The following is a 21,432-nucleotide window of genomic DNA, read 5'->3' on the forward strand; positions in this document are numbered from 1 at the left end:
ATGACAGGGAAGAACAGACAGCAGAGAAGAACAGATGGCACAGAACATGACAGAGAAGAACGGACAGCAGAGAAGAACAGATGGCACAGAAGATGACAGGGAAGAACAGACAGCAGAGAAGAACATATGGCACAGAACATGACAGAGAAGAACGGACAGCAGAGAAGAACAGATGGCACAGAAGATGACAGGGAAGAACGGATATCAGAGAAGAACAGATGGCACAGAAAGATGACAAGGAAGAATGGATAGCAGAGAAGAACAGATGGCACAGAAAGATGACAGAGAAGAACAGACAGCAGAGAAGAACAGATGGCACAGAAAGATGACAAGGAAGAACGGATAGCAGAGAAGAACAGATGGCACAGAAGGTGACAGGGAAGAACAGACAGCAGAGAAGAACAGATGGCACAGAAGATGACAGGGAAGAACAGACAGCATCAGAGAACAGATGGCACAGAAAGATGACAGAGAAGAACAGACAGCAGAGAAGAACAGATGGCACAGAACATGACAGAGAAGAACGGATAGCAGAGAAGAACAGATGGTACAGAACATGACAGAGAAGAACGGATAGCAGAGAACAGATGGCACAGAACATGACAGAGAAGAACGGATAGCAGAGAAGAACAGATGGTACAGAACATGACAGAGAAGAACGGATAGCAGAGAACAGATGGCACAGAAGATGACAGGGAAGAACGGATATCAGAGAAGAACAGATGGCACAGAAGATGACAGGGAAGAACGGATAGCAGAGAAGAACAGATGGCACAGAGAGATGACAGGGAAGAAGGATAGCTCCTCTCTATTTCATATGTGGGTCTGAGAGGCCCACCATTGGACGAATAAGGGTATTGGCCTTTGCTCCTCTTTCTCATATGTGGATCTGAAAGGCCCACCTTGGGATGAATCAGGACAATGAAATTACATCATTAATTACTCCTTTCTTTGATGATGTACCAATTCCAAATTTTGTCACCGGAAAGGGACTTACGAGTCAGGAAAAGTCAGGAAATTTCATAACTGTAGCTTTAATAGTTCAGGAGATATGGGGACTTTTATGCGGCTGTGGGTCTGACAGACCCACTCTGTGCGGCGAAGGTTAATCTGTTGGCTAGCCTTGTGTTCAGTGGAATGTAAAATTCGCTTGTCAACACGTTCAGGTTTTTGGATATGGAACAAATATCAAAAAAAAAAAAAAAAAGATCCTGCCTGCTTCAACCCATAGGTGTTATAAACCAATCCAGCTTTGGAAATGTTAGTGATGGTACAACAGTTCATGTTTCACCCACATCTTTGATGGGTGAGGCTTTTGTTGTCAGTTTTTAAAAGGAACATAATATTCCATACAGAATACGCTCCCACATGTTTTCATCATAAACTTTCTGTCTCTTGTTCAGAGATATGCATAGAGATATGTATGGACAGCATGTGGCACTCACACTAGACAAAACTTGTGTGCATTTTAATGCTTTATTCAATAGACCTTAGGACAGATGCTGGACAGACTGTGTGTAATGGTTTGTCACTTTCGGGGCTGACACGATGCGCTGTGTGGGGTGGGGTGGGGAGCTAAGAGACAGAGAGTAGCATAGAAAACAAAACAAGGAAAGCAGCTATGCACATGCTGTAAGAAAAGCCAAAAACCTGTTAACCCGATGCATTGATCAGGCCTTGTGTATCTATCCTGTAAGGATCTGGGACTGTGGATGTTGATGGTATTATTTCACTGCATGGAAGTACTTTTTTGTAGTTGCAGTGAGTCTGTGTAGTACCGTCAAGTTAATTGTTCAGAGGTGCATGTGTGTACAGATGTGTTTTTTTTAGTGTGCACACACAAGTTGTAACTATGATGATAATTTTAGATACATATTTATCAATTAATATATTGCACATTAAAAAATCTTTAAATCCCATACTCTGGGAACAAAAATGATTTGATAACAAAACCATACAATAAACTGTGTAGATGCTTTATATTACCACCACTACCCTCACACACACACACACTCTTACCAATACAGCAGTACACATACATTCTCCCCAACCCATCCACCCTCCCCGCCCCCCCCCCCCCCCCCACCTCCTCCCCAACACACACATGCACACACACACACACACACACACAGAGGTCACCAAAAAAACCTGTAAAACAAAACCCAGGACTCCAGCAGGTTTGGACTGATCACCTCTGTCCCCACATCCAATGGAATATCACTGCTCAGACAGACACAATCTAACCAGCACCTAACAAGCAACACCAGCATAAAAAGAGCGACAAACAAACCTAATTATTACCTTAGGTGCGAACATGATACATAGTCCACATCTGCTACTGACCAACAAAAAATGAATGAATATAAAAGGTTAAAAAGCAACAGAGTAAAAAATTCTCCCCTATCCTTTGAAACCATCATCCTAAAAAAATGCATGTTTTACACAAAAAAACGCTGATGAATACTGGAAGACTGGACACAACAATATTATTTACAGCAGTGTCCAAAGAAAAAAGAAAAAAAAGGGACTTTGTGTGAATATTTCACTTTAAGCAAACATATATCAAATTATGATATATGTATATACATTTTTAATAATTTGCGTCAAAAATATTATTTTCAAAACCTCCACTATCGAACCAACCTTCACTGGTTTGAAGCAGCAGTTATGGACTTGCTTCAGCATCTCAGTAACGAGACATCCGCAAGGTGACAAAATGTACCAACGATGCGATTTGCAATTTTACATGTCTGAATGCATGCTTGTTCACTTGTGTGCAAGTGATGTGTACAACAGTGGTGTTTCTTTGCTTGCAATACATGCAGGTTGTGTGAATGCAAGCGTACAATGATTTAATTACAAATGCATACGTGCACCAGTATACAGGTAACTGTAAAGATAATATGTCAAGAACTGTATTGTTTTTCAAGTTTGGGGGTGGGGGGGGGGGCTTTTCAGGTTTTTGTAGTTGGGCAGTCTGTGTGGTCAGTTGGATTTTTTTTTTGATTTTTTTTTTATTTTATAGCAACATTGACAAATGTCATGCAATCAACTATCTTAAATATTTTTTTAAAATTAAATTAAAAAAAGATGAGAAACTACCAACTGGAAATATAGTCTTTACCGATGGTGATGATTCTCCTTCGCTTAAAAAAAACAAACAACAAAACACCCCAAAAACCTAAACAAATACAACTGAAAATGATGCAATTCATGTCACCAATATACTGAAAAAAAACCCACCCAAAAACAACAACCCATGTCAATGGAGAATTAAACCAAGAGCCAATACAGGTAAAGCATCACAGGCAGTGTCTAGACAATCATTCTATATCTGATTACCAACAATAATGACAGAAACACATTCACCAACATGTCACTAATGTATATAATCAAAAGCACTTTGTACAAAAAAAGGACAAAAAAAAGACACAATAACAGCCTACAGCAGGCAGCAGGAATGTACCTTTCCATCCGTTCACTCATCAAAATAGCTACCGCTCAAGATAATAGAGAGGGGAGGGGCAAAAAAAAGTCTATAATTCATCTTTAGCGTTCTGTTCAAGATACTTGGGCAACTTGGTGGCGGCGCAGCGGAATCCAAGATTGGCGGCCGAACTGTCGGGGGTGTTCTGACTGCGGGCTGCACAGCGGTACCGGTAACAGTATTGCTGAGGAAAGAAAAGGGGTCGTTATAGATGAGTATGCTGGTGACTACTGGTATGGAATGAGTACGGATAATAATAGATATGTATATCGGTGACCATATTGCTGAGGAAAGAAAAGGCATTATAACAGATGTGCAGAACTGCTGTGTCAAGTAAAGGGATCGTTGTAAATGTGTATGTTAGTGACTGTGTTGGTAGGGAATGAGTAGGGATGGTAATAGATATGTATGTCGGTGACAATACTGCTGAGGAAAGAAAAGCCATTATAACAGATGTGCAGAACTGCTGTGGAAAGGAAAGGGGTCAATCATTATAGACGTGTATGCTAATGACAGTTTTGGTAGGGGATGAATAGGGATCAAAACATTCTTATCTTATCTGTCTATTATCTCTCTATTATAATCAATATGCAATATAGTAGGCTATGCTTATAATTATATTCAAAATAATGTTTCTTAATTCTTTCTGTTTTTACATTAAGAATACCAGTTATTACCTGCAGTGTGTGGATGTATGTATGAAACGGTGTATGTGATATTTTTTACTTTTGTGTCTTCATAATATTCGTAAAAGCTGTTGTTGACTTTTACGGTTATGGTCCCCATGTTGTTTACTTGTCTATGTTGTGATAATGCACCTGACCAAATTTCTCCAGTTGGAGATAATAAAGTTATTCTTATTCTTACACACACACACACACACACACACATATATATATATATATAAGGGATCATAATAGATGTGTTGTATTACTGGGAAAAAAGGGATCATAATAGATAACATGTTGGTACAGTATTGCTGGTAAAAGAGAAGGGATAATTATAGATGTGTGGTGTTGCTTGGGAAAGGAAAGGGATAATCATAGATGTGTGGTGTTGCTGGGGAAAGAAAAGGGATAATCATAGATGTGTGGTGTTGCTGGGGAAAGAAAAGGGATAATCACTGCTGGGAAAGAAAAGGGATAATCATGGATGTGTGGTGTTGCTGGGGAAAGAAAAGGGATAATCATAGATGTGTGGTGTTGCTGGGGAAAGGAAAGGGATAATCATAGATGTGTGGTGTTGCTGGGGAAAGAAAAGGGATAATCATAGATGTGTGGTGTTGCTGGGGAAAGGAAAGGGATAATCATGGATGTGTGGTATTGCTTGGGGAAAGAAAAGGGATAATCATGGATGTGTGGTATTGCTTGGGAAAGGAAAGGGATAATCATAGATGTGTGGTGTTGCTGGGGAAAGGAAAGGGATAATCATAGATGTGTGGTGTTGCTGGGGAAAGAAAAGGGATAATCATAGATGTGTGGTGTTGCTGGGGAAAGAAAAGGGATAATCATAGATGTGTGGTGTTGCTGGGGAAAGGAAAGGGATAATCATGGATGTGTGGTGTTGCTTGGGAAAGGAAAGGGATAATCATAGATGTGTGGTGTTGCTGGGTAAAGAAAAGAGATAATCATGGATGTGTACTGTTGCTGGGGAAAGGAAAGGGATAATCATAGATGTGTGGTGTTGCTGGGGAAAGAAAAGGGATAATCATAGATGTGTGGTGTTGCTGGGGAAAGAAAAAGGGATAATCATGGATGTGTGGTATTGCTGGGGAAAGAAAAGGGATAATCATGGATGTGTGGTGTTGCTGGGGAAAGAAAAGGGATAATCATGGATGTATGGTGTCTGGGGAAAGAAAAGGGATAATCATGGATGTGTGGTGTTGCTGGGGAAAGAAAAGGGATAATCATGGATGTGTGGTGTTGCTGGGGAAAGAAAAGGGATAATCATGGATGTGTGGTGTTGCTGGGGAAAGGAAAGGGATAATCATGGATGTATGGTGTCTGGGGAAAGAAAAGAGATAATCATGGATGTGTGGTGTTGCTGGGGAAAGAAAAGGGATAATCATGGATGTGTGGTGTTGCTGGGGAAAGGAAAGGGATAATCATGGATGTATGGTGTCTGGGGAAAGAAAAGGGATAATCATAGATGTGTGGTATTGCTTGGGGAAAGAAAAGGGATAATCATGGATGTGTGGTGTTGCTGGGGAAAGAAAAGGGATAATCATGGATGTGTGGTGTTGCTGGGGAAAGGAAAGGGATAATCATGGATGTGTGGTGTTGCTGGGGAAAGGAAAGGGATAATCATGGATGTGTGGTGTTGCTGGGGAAAGAAAAGGGATAATCATGGATGTGTGGCACTGCTTGGGGAAAGAAAAGGGATAATCATAGATGTGTGGTGTTGCTGGGGAAAGGAAAGGGATAATCATGGATGTGTGGCACTGCTGGGGAAAGAAAAAGGGAAAGGTGGGGGTGATAAAATTGCAAAAATCCACACCAAAAAAAGAAGAAAGGCTGAATAATAGCATACACGTTTTCTTTCTTCTCCAGAATACTGTGACCAATATTGTTGTGCTGCATACTGCATCTGTGTATGCTATTATTCAGCCTTTCTTTTGTGGTATGGATTTTTGCAATTTTATCACCCCCCATACCCCCACCTTTCATTCTTTAATATTCTGACACCAACAATCTTTTCAATCTTGCTTTTGCAATTTGTATCCCCCTCAAATCATGATAATGTTTTACAAAAACCTCATAATTGAAAGTTATATAGACATATTCATTTCAGTTAGCAGTTAATTCAGGGCATGCTTAAAATTAATGAATACTTATCAAATGCTTAACAATACAATTTTAAACATATTTTATTAACAAGTGGAGTCTATCTATAGAAATGAAAAGAAACTGTTTTGTGAAATGAATGCAAAGACATTTCTTTCAGTGATTGAAAAATCCCATCCTCAATGCCACACACTCACATAGCTATTACAATGTACAGTTACTGTGTGTGTGTGTGTGTGTGTGTGTGTGTGTGTGCATGTTTTGCTACTGATTTCATGTCAGTCATAAAAAAAAAAACCAACAAAAAACAAAGAAAAAAGGAAACTCCTCTTAGCACTGAGATCTTCTCATGGCGAATCAGTTACGTAAATGGTCATTCACATAACATCACTTACAATTGTGCACTGGTAAGAACCCCCTTTCTTGACTTTGTCCGTACCAGAGGCTGGTCCTTTCTGCACACAACCAGGAAAATACCATCAGGTAACTTTTAATTCAGATAATCAACAACTGTCAGCTAGGTTAATTCAGGAATTAGCTGAACAACCACTGTCAGATCAATTCATGAATCAGCTAAGAAACCACTAACTTATGCAGGGTTCGTCATTAACATTTTTTCACATGAGCGCCTGCGCTCTAGTTTCAGAATTTTGATGAGCGCAAACTGAAAACTAAGAGCGCACACTAAAAACCATCAGCCTTCCTTTTTGGGATCAAATATTTCAGCATTTTGATTTTGCACGGCCGCGAAATCGATCGTGCGCTCCACTTTTCTACTCTTCAAGTCTGAAGAGCGCTCTTTTGCATAGCCTCCCCTGATTCACTAGGCCTACTTCCGGATGAACTAACAAAACGTAAACAGACGGCTTTCAAACTTCGGTAAATGCAAAACGATCGCGCTTTTGACTCTTGTTTGTGATGGACAATGGAATAACAATTTAGATACAGTAGTGTATGCTTATGTCTTTTCAAAATCAAGAGCGCAAGCGCTCTGAGTCAAGGAATTTTCCAGAGCGCAATTTGTTTTTTCAGAGCGTTCCGCTCAGCGCTCCCGTTAGTGACGAACCCTGTTATGGATTAGCTAAGCAACTACCACCAGGCTGGGTTATAAATAAATATGGTGAGCAACCACTAACTAAGCTAGCATTAGGTTAATTTATAAACTAGCTGAGTAACACCATCAGGTTAACTTATAAACTAGTTAAGCAACCATTATAGATTAACTTATAAATAGCATTCACAACCATGAGAACTGAAGAATACTTCTTCAAAGAAAGGCTGTACATCTGTTGTTAAAACATTTCAATCAAACCACAAATTTTATGAGCAAGTTTAAAGGGATGTCTCTGGCATCTGTTGCGGAGCTTTTTAAGGAAAAAAAAATCAATAATTTTAACTGGATGGTCCTTTACAGTAATGTATGAAATGTACATGTCAATTAAGAATCTCTGTCTGTCTGTCTGTCTGTCTCTCTCTCTCACACGCACACACACACAAACACAACGAACCACACTGCACAGCACCGCACAGCACAGCACAGCACACACACACACACACACACACACAACTAAATATTCTGGACACCCTGCAACACTTTTCGTGCATGTCTTTGTGTGTGTGTGTGTGTGTGTGTGTGTGTGTGTGTGTATGTGCATGTGTCCCATGGATATCCTACAAAGATCCCACTATAAAGAATGATCAAACTGGAGATATTTTCAAGTCAAGAGAAAAAAGAAAGAAGCTGACATAAAGATCTGTATTTCTGACTGCATTTTCTTTGACTCAGTGTCAGGTTACAGTTGTAGATGGCCAGTTGAAGAGTTCAAGCAGATGCTGTCTGTTCTGAGCTATGAATGTAGGGTGTCTTGTAGACTGGAGTGCATGACATAAGCATTTAAGTTATTTCTATCAGGGGATGTGCTACACACATTCAAATCCCCCCCACCCCCACCCCAACACACACACACGTACACCACACACACTACATACAAAAAAAAAAGTAAATGGATCAGGGTTAGGGAAAGGAAACTTTCTGACAAGAATAAAGACATAATATTTGTTGTCTTGTACTCTTATCATAAAGCAGATAAAACAAGAAAGGCAAATTTTAACACACACATACACACCACACACAAGATATATATATAGATAGATAGACAGATAGACATATATAGATATGTATTTAGATATAGATGTATGTACTCACAGTTCAAGCATGTAGTCATACACATACACACACGCACAGCACAACCCCCCCCCCCCCCCATTCCCCCCACCCCTCCCGAATTAAAATCACTTCAATGAATAGATGCTAAATTAATGACCAACCAACACACACACACACACACACACACAAAGAAAACCAGAAACAGGGATGTTGCAACACACTCACACACTGTTCATACATGTAAGCCAACAATCAAATATCGGACTTGCTTCGCAATAACTGAGTTGAGTGTTATTCTGTTATACACCAGTATTATGTTGTACGCCAGATTTTACCGTTTTGCTTGTAATCTGCATGTATGTATGTATCACAGACTTCACCACACTTAATCTCTCTACTCAGATAATACAGGCATTCTGATTCTGATTCTGATTCTGAACACAGCATGAAGAAAGAGAAGTGCAGACTCACAGGGTTGTCCTGGAAGTCAGTGGTGTGCCTGGTGTCCCACCAGTCCTGGGTCCACTCCCACACGTTGCCGATGATGTTCTTCAGGCCGTACTTGTTCTGCTCGGGGAAGGTCGTCACCTGCAACGACACCACCACCACCACACATCACAAACATGTGATCCATCTGTTGTCTCTGTTACAGGCCTGCAAGGGCACAAGACGCACGACTGTTTTTTGTTTGTTTGTTTTTTTTGCGTTGTTTTCTTCTGTTGTTTTTTCTTGGGGGCAGGGGGGAGAGCAGGGGGGATAGGAGGGGCATGAGGGCATTGGAGGATTGCCTCTGGCTTGAAGATTCCCCTCCACCCTCCTCTTCCCCTTCCACCCCCCATCCCACCCCCCACTTCCCTTTGACACAATCATCATCTCAAGAAGAGAAAGAATGAAGTCTTTCTTTTTTCTTTTTCTTTTTTTTTGTTTTTGTTGCAGCAACCTTCGCTTCTGCTCTTTGTTTTGCCTGTCATCATATGTCAGCGGTCATTCTGGGTGACTCCACACCTTACTGGTGAGGGGGTTTTGGGGGGTGAGGGGTGGGAGGGTGAGAAATGGGTCGGCGGGTGGACTTGTTCAGCCTGAGTGGGAGAGGGGGGGCGGGGGGGACATTTTTCTGATAATGGTGGTGGTGGTGGCACAGTTTGTGTGTGTGAACAACATATTTTCAAGCCCAAAACAGATGGGTGGTTTGGCTGAATGGTTAGATCACTGGTTTTTGGCCCAAGATCAAGAGTTTTGGTGCACCTAGTGAGTTAAGGGGGTAGGTTTATTTTGATATCCCAAGTCAACATACATACAGACCTGCTAGTGCCTGAACCCCTTTTGTGTGCATAGGTATACAGAAGATCAAATACGTATGTCAAAGATCCTGTAATCTGTGTCAGAGTTTGGTGGGTTATTGAAACATGAACATACCAAGAATGGACACCCCCCAAAAAAAACAGAATATGGCTGCCTACATGGCAGAGTAAATGTGGCCATACGCATGAAAGTCCACTCATACACACAACTGAGTGGGAAGTGAAGCCTGTGAACAAAGAAAAAGAAGCCCCAAAGACATGGAACAGACTCCCTGACAACCTCACACACTCTGACTCCCTCTCCTCTTTTGGATATCACCTCAAAACTCATCTCTTCTCTCAGCAATTGGTTAGGCTGTGGTATATCCATCTAAACAGTATGCTACTATACATGTGGTATGCTCAACTCTGTGTGTGTGTGTGTGTGTGTGTGTGTGTGTCTGTGTCTGTGTGTGCAGGAGTTAAGCTCTTTGTTAAACATTCTTTGTTGGGTTGCATGCTGTTTGTCTTCAAAATTAAATGATGATCATGTGCACTAACATTTTGTTTGTTTTTTTTAAATCAAAAGCAACACACCTGACAGTAACATATTCTCATTTCATAAGCCAGTCTTGGACACACACTATACATTAGCATACACCCCACATACTTCAAAAGGTTTGCTGTTTTTTAAATGATGGGGAGGGGGAGCTTGTGATGTTGCCTTGATGAAGCAATGTACCATGTTTCAGATGTGGCTAATCACGTGATCAGAAAGGCAAAAGGCAAACTTGTTTTTCTTCTTTTTTCTCTCTCCCCAATTTGTGTGTCATTTCATGCATCACTTTACACCGGCCATTACCTGTGCCTGTATTCTTCCACTACGTACCTTGCTGTAAATATATTGTTTATGGTGTCCATTTTTTCCTCTTTTTTTTTTTTTTCACCAACGACGTGCAGTGTGTGTCACAATAATCACTTGCGTATTTGGGGTTCTGGTTTCTCTCTCTAAACGAGTGCTGCTGTGATGAAACTATGATTACAGAAGGTATTGTATTTCTGTACATGTGATGAGGCCACAGGTGTAAATCTTTTTTTCTTTTTTTTTCATATATGTATTTTTGAAGCATTTATCTTTAATAATGTCAGTCACTGATAAATAAAAACACATGCACACATACTTGCTCTGATTTACAAAGGCATTAGAACAAACTCAGATTTCAATTACAAATTTTTAAGTTTTAAAACTATTTATCTACCTATAGAACTGGCTTATTTAGATTTTATTTTTATATTATACAAATTCCTTTTTTTTCTCATTTCTTGGTACCAGCACACTGTGGTATCAGAGGCAACGAAAAAGCGGACATTCTGGCAAAAGACGAAGCACAGAAGGAGCAGGCCAACAAACTGGTGTCATACGATGAAATCAAGACTATCATCAAGGCACAGCAAGGAATAAAGTGGCGCCTCCAGCACCCCAAATATAACCCAGAAGACAGATACCATTTGCTGGAACAACGGGAACAAGTCAAGATCTTCCGCCTGAGGACTGGACACAACCGCATGCTCCACCACATGCACACAAAATTTGGCATTGGACAGAGTGGAGAGTGCCCTTGTGGTGAGGGACCAATGACAACCGACCACATCCTTCAAGACTGTAGGATGCATGCAGCATCCAGGAGGAAGTATTGGCCAACACTGACAGCAGTGGAAGCCAAACTGTACGGCACCCTGGAGGAGCTGCGATGGACGGCAGCCTTCATCGAGGACACCGGGCTGCTCATCTAATGGGAGGTGAACGAGGAAGAAGAAGAAGAATGTCTTTTGTTGCTGCAACATCTGGCATGCTCTCAGTGCGTTAGGTCTTTGCATAGGTCAGGCATCTGCCTGAATCACCCCCACCACCACCACCCCCACCCACCCACCCCTCACTTTTTCTATATTTCGTTAAAAAGCAGATGTCATGTAGCATATAAGGATCTTCTGTAAGGATCTGCATGCTTTGATGCCTTCTTGACATGGTAATCATAAACTTGATTTTTAAAGCTCAAATATTTTCATACCACCATCACAAACTGGCAAACACTGAAACAAAATCCAGATGACTAAAACACGAGAGAGAGAGAGAGACAGAGAGAGAGAGAGAGAGACAGAGAGAATGTAAAAATGTCTTATTCAGTTTTAATCTATACAGGACAAGAGTGGTTATTATTGCTATGATTTATTAAACCTTTAAAAAAAAAAGTCAACTTTTTAGGTTTGTAATATAAGTTGTAACTATAGCATAAGCAATCTTTTCAGAGCTTTGTAAACACAGAATGGCAGGTTAGAAAGTACAATAATCTTGTTCCTGAAGGACATGAGCAAACTAAATCTATAGTGACTTGGGTTATGAAAATATCTGGGCTGAATACCTTTGATCCTCAAGTCACAAAGAGCAGGACAGCAAAAAGACAAGTGTTTCAACTGTGAAGGCCATCAGCCCATACACAAATCTCCCAACGCACACACACACACACACACACACAGAGCCAAATACACACACACACACACACACACACGCACGCACGCATGCGTGCATGCGTGCGCGCACACACAACATACACACACAGCCAAATACACACACACACACACACACACACACACACGCACGTACGCACGCACACACAGGTACGCACGCACACACACACACACACACGCACGTACGCACGCACACACAGGTACGCACGCACACACACGTATGCACACATACACACACACATACCCATGTGCACACACACACACACACACACACACTCATTCATGCGCACATGTGGCAACATAAGAGGGAGAAAGAGAGAAAAAAGAAAAGGGACTTACAGGGCAGGTATAGTCATAGCCGTCCTCCGCAGTGTTTTCCTCCGGGAACTTGCCCTGCCAGATGTTCATCCAGTGCTCTCCCTTGGGGTTCATGTTGTTGCCCCAGGGAAACAGCCTGCCCACGCAGAGACACACCATGCACCATCCTCGCCACACTGACCACGCCTCTGTGGCAGGAAACCTCACCAACATTATTATTCATCGCTGGTCGTCTCACTCCTGGAGAGGCCCTGTCACTCTAATCAGTCTGGCTCTGCAACTGAGCTACCCAGGAATCCGTCTTGGAAAAATGACAGAACTATTTCAAGGGTGTGTGTGTGTGTGTGTGTGTGTGTGTGTGTGTGTTTGGGACAGTGGTGGTTGGGCAGGGAAGGTTGGGTAGGTAAGAGAGGAGGGGGGGGGGGGGGGGGCGCAACTGTATGGGGGGTTGGGTGAGTGTGTATGTAGGTGTACATGTGTCACGGATGTGTGTAAGTATACCAGCATCATGTACACATTCATAAGAAAATGTGTACAAGCTTGTGTGCAACTGTGTATAAAAATGTATATAGTGTGTGTGTTTGTATACGTATAAAAGGTATACATAAACACACACAGAAAGGCAGTAGATTGGCAAGTACTTAAACGGAAACATCTTGGAAAAATGAAAGGAACTATTTCAAGGGCGTGTGCGTATATGTCCATGTGTATTTTTTTGGTTGGTGTGTGTGTGTGTGTGTGTGTGTGTGTGTGTGTGTGTGTGTGTGTGTGTGTGTGTGTTTGGGGCAGGAAGGGTTGGGGAGGGCAAATGGGAAGGGGGGCATAACTGTGTGGGGTTGGGCGAGTATGTATGTTGGTATACATGAATGATGGATAACTGTACGTACGCCAGCATCATGTATCTATACATAAGAAAATGTCTACATGCTTGTGAGGAGCTGTGTCTAAAAAAATGTTTATGTACGTGTGTATTATAAAAGACGTACATAAACACACAGAATGGCAGTATACTGGCAAGTACCTAAACAGAAATGAAAAATTTTACATGCATGCGCACACTGACTCACAGACACACACAACTATTTATGGGGCAGATTTCATACACACACACACACACACACACACACACAACTATTTATGGGGCAGATTTCATACCTTCAGTGATTGTCAGTTTCAGCTGTCAGGTTAGTGTTTTTTTTGCAGTTGTTTTTTTTTATATATCATACATCCTCTTTTGTCCCCCCGAAACCCCCCTCCACAAGATGGTGCAAGGCACCTGAAAAGGGGCTTCATTGATCAGAGGAGCCGTCCTTTTCCTTCCAATTTCCCTTCTATTGATCCACTGCCTGCTCATCCGCAAACACCTCCACCGCTCCTTTTTCCCACCCAAGTTGCTGTAAATGACATACTGTACTGGCTAGAGCTGCTTATCGCTTGAGCGAGAATCAATAGCTGTTATGACAGTGAGTGGGGCGTCAGGGTATTTCTTTTCCTAGGTTTGTGAGGTCTGTGGCTTGAATCCCGCCAAATGTACACACACACACACACACACACATATGGGAAAATTATCTGTATAAATCTCTCTGTATATATATAGATATATGGATATATAAATGAATATATACATACATACAAAAATACATATACATATGTATATTTGTATACACACATTAACATTCACACTCACACACACACTAATACATACATTGAACAATGATCAATAGGTCAACATAATTTGTGTGTACACACACACACATGCATGAGCAAAAGCTTAAACAAACAAACAACAACAAAAAATCTCACACACACACACAAACACAGACACCCCACACAACATCAGGGATGACACTCACACACAGTGATACGCACACAATACACACACTCACTCGCTCACTCAAAAGCACACACAGAAGCATGCACACAACTACGCCTGCGCACACACAGTTCCCCACCCGAGTGTTTCTACCTGTTTTCCAGCCCCCCGCGGCAGGCAAACTCAAACTCGGCCTCCGTGGGCAGCCTCTTGCCGGCCCACTGGCAGTAGGCCACAGCGTCATTCCACGAAACATGGAGCACTGGGTGGTCCATTCTGCACACACACCATCCCGTGTCTCTTTCATGCACACCTTCCCTCCCTTCTTTCTTTTGGTTTAACTCTCTCTGTACCAACGACAAAAGAGACCACGACAGCAGTGATTCACAGACACTGACGTCATCAGAATGCTACAAACGGAGGGTTCTTGCACTGAAGATGTGGGTGAAGACAAAGGGTACCGCATTTCTCGCAGTGAAAGCTTCAGGCTAGACCCTTCAGACACCCGCTTGGACATCATGACATGGGGTCTCTAGGAAGGCTGGGTGGAGGGGGGGATGAAAATGAGAAAACTGCCAGTCTCCAGTGAGTTAACAGCCTTACTTCTATGACACTGCCCCACGCATGTCAACTCACTTTGCATGCATGGGGTATGAGAGGAAAGTGCTGGGTGGGGGGGGGGGGGGGGGGCAGGGTGTCAGGGGGGAGGGTTGGGTAGCACAGACAAAGAGAGAGAGAGAGAGAGCAAATTAGTTCAGCAGACAGAGAGGCAGAGAGGGCAATTAGTTCAGCAGACAGAGAGGTAGAGAGGGCAATTAGTTCAGCAGACAGAGAGGTAGAGAGGGCAATTAGTTCAGCAGACAGAGAGGTAGAGAGGGCAATTAGTTCAGCAGACAGAGAGGTAGAGAGGGCAATTAGTTCAGCAGACAGAGAGGCAGAGAGGGCAATTAGTTCAGCAGACAGAGAGGTAGAGAGGGCAATTAGTTCAGCAGACAGAGAGGTAGAGAGGGCAATTAGTTCAGCAGACAGAGAGGTAGAGAGGGCAATTAGTTCAGCAGACAGAGAGGCAGAGAGGGCAATTAGTTCAGCAGACAGAGAGGCAGAGAGGGCAATTAGTTCAGCAGACAGAGAGGCAGAGAGGGCAATTAGTTCAGCAGACAGAGAGGCAGAGAGGGCAATTAGTTCAGCAGACAGAGAGGCAGAGGGGGTGGTAAGGGGGGGAGGGGGCAGGGGTGTCGGGGGGGGGGGGGGTGGCTTTGGGGGGAAAGAAAGAGAGAGAGAGAGAGAGAGCGGTCATGAGTGGTTCAGGTAATTTGTTTACATTTTCTTCCATGTAAAGCGCCCTGTGCAGTCAGCTGGGCTATTACATGGTATAAGCAATGATGTCACTCAATCATTCTTTAGTTAAACGTCTTTTGACTGTAACAGATCAGGGGAAAATGGGGGATATGCATAGAACTTTATATGTGAGTGTGACTCAGTGTGTGTGTGTGTGTGTGTGTGTGTGTGTGTGTGGTGTGTGTGTGTGTGTGTGTGGTGTGGTGTGGTGTGGTGTGGTGTGGTGTGGTGTGGTGTGTGTGTGTGTGCGTGCTGTGCTGTGCTGTGCTGTGCTGTGCTGTGGTGGTGGTGGTGGTGGTGGTGGTGTGTGTGTGTGTGTGTGTGTGTGTGTGTGTGGCTGCATTGTACATGCACTGAAGCAGGCTTTGACACACCTACACAGAAAAAGGGGATGGAAACAATGGTTGGATTGGGGAGAGGGGGGTGCAGGGAGGGGGGGGGAGCAGGGGATGACTGAGACAAAAGGAAGAGAGAGAGAGGGAAGACATAAACAGATATTGATGTTTCTTGTTCTAAACATGCATGTCTGAAATTATTAACTGTTTTCTTGCAAGTGAGTGATAGAAGCGTGTGTTTATATTGAAGACCAGCTTAGCAGTCCTATCTTATTCATACTTATATCAAAGCCCCCCTTGCAGCTGAGGGAGTGGAGGTGGGAGCTGTAAAATAAGTGGAGTGGTGGCCTTGTGGTAATGCACCGCTCTACTAGGTACCGAGTATCACTGAGTTCAAATCTCACATGGACCAGGAATTTTTTTACTACCCCCTCTTCTAGACCCTGAGTGGTGGTCTTGGTGCGGTTCTTTCAGATGAGATGATGAACCGAGGTCCTGTTTGCAGCATGCACTTTGCGCACGTAAAAGAACCAATGACGACAAAAGGGCTGCCACTGGCACAATTCTGCAGAACGGTACACTTTGATAGTAAAACAAATATACTTGTAGACAGAACAAGACAAAAAAAACAAGGGGGTGTGGCTGCACTGTGACAAAGTGCTCTCCCTGGGGATGGCAGCCCGAATTTCACACAGGGAAACCTTTTGAGACAAAAAACAAAACAAGAAAAAGCGTGTACCTGTGTTTCTACTCTTCTTCTTTATTCGTGGGCTGCAGTTCCCCACGTTCACTCACATGTACACGAGTGGGCTTTTACGAGTGGGCTTTTATGTGCATGACTGTTTTTACCCCACCATGTAGGCAGCCATACTCTGCTTTTGGGGGTGTGCATGCTGGGTATGTTCTTGTTTCCATAACCCACTGAACGCCGACATGGATTACAGGATCTTTAATGTGCGTATTTGATCTTCTTCTTACGTATACACACGAAGGGGGTTCAGGCACAAGCAGGTCTGCACATATGTTAACCTGGAAGATCGGAACAATCTCCACCCTTTACCCACCAGGCGCCGTTACCGAGATCTGAACCCGGGACCCTCAGAATGAAAGACCAATGCTTTAACCATTCGGCTATTGTGCCCATCGTACCTGTGCTTGAGGTTGCTGCCTTTCCCCTCAGGCTGTCTCCAGTAGGCACCCTCCACTGGCAACCACCATGGGGCTGCTGCCACCTGCACACAGTCGTTTGGGTGGATTATTGTACATGTCGCTTGTTAGTCATTGTGGTGGATTATTGTACATGTCACTTGTTAGTCATTGTGGTGGATTATTGTACATGTCACTTGTTAGTCATTGTGGTGGATTACTGTACATGTCACTTGTTAGTCATTGTGGTGGATTATTGTACATGTCACTTGTTAGTCATTGTGGTGGATTACTGTACATGTCGCTTGTTAGTCATTGTGGTGGATTGTTGTACATGTCGCTTGTTAGTCATTGTGGTGGATTATTGTACATGTCACTTGTTAGTCATTGTGGTGGATTATTGTACAAGTTACTTGTTAGTCATTGTGGTGGATTATTGTACAAGTTACTTGTTAGTCATTGTGGTGGATTATTGTACTTGTCACTTGTTAGTCATTGTGGTGGATTATTGTACATGTCACTTGTTAGTCATTGTGGTGGATTATTGTACTTGTCACTTGTTAGTCATTGTGGTGGATTATTGTACATGTTACTCGTTTGTCATTGTGGTGGATTATTGCACACATTAGTTGGGGGTTTGGCTTTGTTGATGGTGACTGTGATAGTTAAATTAGGGAGTTTGGGCAGTAGGTGTGTGTGTGTATGTGTGATCATGTATGTGTGTGTGTGTGTGTATGTGTGTATATGTGTGTGTGTGTGTGCGACCATGTGTGTGAGTTTTGGTAACTCTGAGTGCCTGCATACTACCTGTGTTGCAAATCTATGTGTCAACACAAACATGTGTTGTTTTGGAGTATGCGTTGGTTACTCTGTGTGTGCCTGCCTGCTAAAGATGTTATATTTGTGTATGCATATAAAGACAGCCATAGGGAATAATAACAATTACAATTATGCACATACTAAAACATTCTCATGAGCACACATTCGCATACACTTGTATGCAAGCACGTGCATATATATATATATGCAAACACATACACTCAAGCATGCACATACACATGCTAATTCATCTATTTTCTACATGCATTCAATTCAGTTCAATTCAAAATACTACACTGTCTGCTTCAAGCAATTAAAAGAGAACAGTTTCTTTGGGTTCATTCAAATGCTAATCCACAAATGTCAAAGCGAAAAACAAAACAAAAACAATGACTAACCGGAACACCCTTCCCTGATCACCATGCACACATTAACTCTCTCCATACGAACGGCGAAAGAGACGACGTTAACAGCGTTTCACCCCAATTACCATCATCAAAATAGTGCAAGCGGAAGGCTCTTATACTGAAGAGGTGAATGTTGACAAAGAATACCACAATTCTGACGATGGAAGCTAAAGGTTGGGTCATTCAGACACCCACTGGACATCCGAGGGGTCTGTGTAGAGCAGAAGAGAGGACTGGCCGTACTGAGTGAGTTAATTTCATTTAAAAAGAAAGCATTCAGGTAAGAAAATAATGCATTTTATGATAAAGTGAAACATTAAAAAAAAAAATTTTTTTAAAGTACATTACTATCATCATTTATAAGGAAAATATTCAGTTAGTTAATCATGACATCTAAAGAACAAATACATTAAAAAAAAACAACCACCAAAAAAACAACAACAAAAACAATACATTTCCCTTACCACTATGCAGACATCAGCCATCATATGAAAGGAAAATAAAAGAATAACTCTGAGACATGAAATCACAGTTGAAAGGTATAAAACCGCCACCAAATACCACAAGCATGCAAAAACTCCATTCACACCCTTTCACAGCAAAACAAAACACCACGCAATGAATAACTTATAGGCGCAAACACACACACACATACACACACACACACACACACGTGCGCTCGCGCACATGCACATGCACAAGTCTGTACCCTGCCTTTCCCCTTTAACCCTTCCCCTACCCTCACTTCTTTCTTTACACACGCATACATACATACAGGAAGAAAGACACCTGTCATCAAAGCAAAAAATAAATCACAGGATACTGAAAAAAAAAACCACACCCATTATTTGAGCATATACACAATACAGCACAACACAGCATATGCAAGCGTTCTTTCTTTCTCTCACATACAGCACAACACAACACATGCATGTTATGGCCTGCAAGTATACACATGCAAGCGCCTATGTGTGGTGGTTCCAGACTTTCCTTCCATCCCTGAAGAAAGAATATGAGCACAGAGAGAGAGCATTAACACTGTTCTTGAATTGTAGCCTAAATAGAATATAGTACCTTGTAAACTAATTCTACGTGAGTTGAGTGTATGTCAGTTTGAATGTGAACATATAAACATGACAATGCACACACTCTTTCTTTCTCTCAACTTCTCTCACTCAAGTCACACTCAACCACACACACACAATTTACATTTCCATCCCTTCCCACAAACTCTCCCCTAAATCCCTCCCAACGCAGAATAACATTTTCAAAGGCTAGGGGTATTTATAAAACATCCCCTTTAAATCACTCAAGACGTATGATCAATTCTGACGTCAATCTCCAGTCCAGAGATACAACAGCAGACAAAGCTGTCTTCTTCTTCTTCTGCGTTCGTGGGCTGCAACTCCCACGTTCACTCGTATGCACACGAGTGGGCTTTTACGTGTATGACTGTTTTTACCCCGCCATGTAGGCAGCCATACTCTGCTTTCGGGGGTGTGCATGCTGGGTATGTTCTTGTTTCCATAACCCACCGAACACTGACATGGATTACAGGATCTTTAACATGCATATTTGATCTTCTGCTTGCGTATACACACGAAGGGGGTTCAGGCACTAGCAGGTCTGCATATATGTTGACCTGGGAGATTGTAAAAATCTCCACCCTTTACCCACCAGGCGCCGTCACCGTGATTCGAACCCGGGACCCTCAGATTGACAGTCCAACGCTTTAAGCACTCGGCTATTGCGCCCGTCCAGACAAAGCTGTCATTGCCTGTGATCCTTCTCTCTCTGGCCCAATGTATGACGGCCACCACCCTAGCAATACCCTGTGCTCAGCTGCTGCTGTCTCCTTTTACTGCACATGGGTCATTAAGTGTTGAGAGCAATTTCCACACACACACACACCTCTCCATCACCTGGGTTTTGGGGTGGTTGTTTGTTTTGTTTTTTTCTCTCATGGCAGAGACTGAAATTGCTATCTAGTATTACCTGCCCATTTTGTGGCAGTTATTGAGTGACATGTTTGTGGGTGAGAGGGGGGGGGGGGGGGGGGAGAGAGAGAGAGAGAGAGAGAGAGAGAGAGCAATTCGTTCAGTAGACAGAGAAAGAGAGAATGACACTTCAGATGCTTTTTATTGACATTGGCCTAACTACAGCCCTAATGAAAGAGAGAATGAGAGAGAGAGAGAGAGAGCAATTAGTTCAGCAGAGAGAGGGAGGGGGGGAGAGCAATTAGTTCAGTAGACAGAGAGAGAGAAAGCAATTAATTCAGCAGAGACAGACAGAGATAGCAATTACTTCAGCACAGAGAGAGAGGGGGTGGGGGGAGCAATTAAGTACATGGAGAGTGAGAGAGCAATTAGTTCAGTATACACAGAGAAGGATGCCAATGATTTATTCATCGAAAGGCCATAGCCTCTCATGAAGGAGTGTATATGGATATAAACAAACAGATCACAGCCATATCAGATGTTACACATACATATCAATGGTCATGTCAAACAAATAAATACATCACACAGAGAGAGGGAGAGAAAGAGCAATTAGTTCAGTAGACAGAGACAGAGAGAGAGAGAGAGAGAGACTCAGAGAGAGAGAGAGAGAGAGAGAGAGAGCAATTAGTTCAGCATAGAGAGCACAGAGTTTGCAATCAAAATGTTGTCTGTTCACAGTGAGCACCCAACATGTCATTTTCTCTGCCCATCAATGTGGCGTCAATGTTCTTGTGGTGTCGGTTTTAGTGCTAGAAAGGTCGCCGTCCCCCACTTTCAAAGGCTGTTATTTCCATCGGACACATCACCTGAAGTGGGTGTCAACATCAGACTCAAATGTAAAGGGTGTATGAACACACATGTATACCAGAGTGTTTGATTCATGTGTGCATGTGGGTTTGTGAGTATCACACATAAAATCTGTGTGTGGGTGAAAAAAAAAAAAAAAGCAGCTTCATTTCATGACTGCCAGACAAAAGAACAGAAAATAACTAATCCAATCCACAGTCTGGTTC

The 21,432-nt window shown here is 42.6% G+C and overlaps 1 protein-coding gene across 1 annotated transcript in view; it reads right to left on the reverse strand.

The window, feature by feature from the left end:
• Positions 1–1,818: 1,818 nt before the first annotated feature.
• Positions 1,819–21,432, reverse strand: part of LOC143299710 (formylglycine-generating enzyme-like) — a 30,508-nt gene continuing 10,894 nt past the window's right edge. The window contains exons 3-8 of the mRNA XM_076613084.1: positions 17,197–17,279; positions 14,528–14,650; positions 12,583–12,697; positions 8,909–9,025; positions 6,666–6,725; positions 1,819–3,671 (exon numbers count right to left, since the gene is read on the reverse strand). Coding sequence (XP_076469199.1) covers positions 3,537–3,671; positions 6,666–6,725; positions 8,909–9,025; positions 12,583–12,697; positions 14,528–14,650; positions 17,197–17,279 — 633 coding nt within the window. The 3' untranslated portion in view covers positions 1,819–3,536. The remainder of the gene's footprint in view (positions 3,672–6,665; positions 6,726–8,908; positions 9,026–12,582; positions 12,698–14,527; positions 14,651–17,196; positions 17,280–21,432) is intronic.

This window comes from Babylonia areolata, chromosome 25 (assembly GCF_041734735.1).
Source record: "Babylonia areolata isolate BAREFJ2019XMU chromosome 25, ASM4173473v1, whole genome shotgun sequence".
In the NCBI taxonomy this organism is placed as follows: Eukaryota; Metazoa; Mollusca; class Gastropoda; order Neogastropoda; family Buccinidae; genus Babylonia; species Babylonia areolata.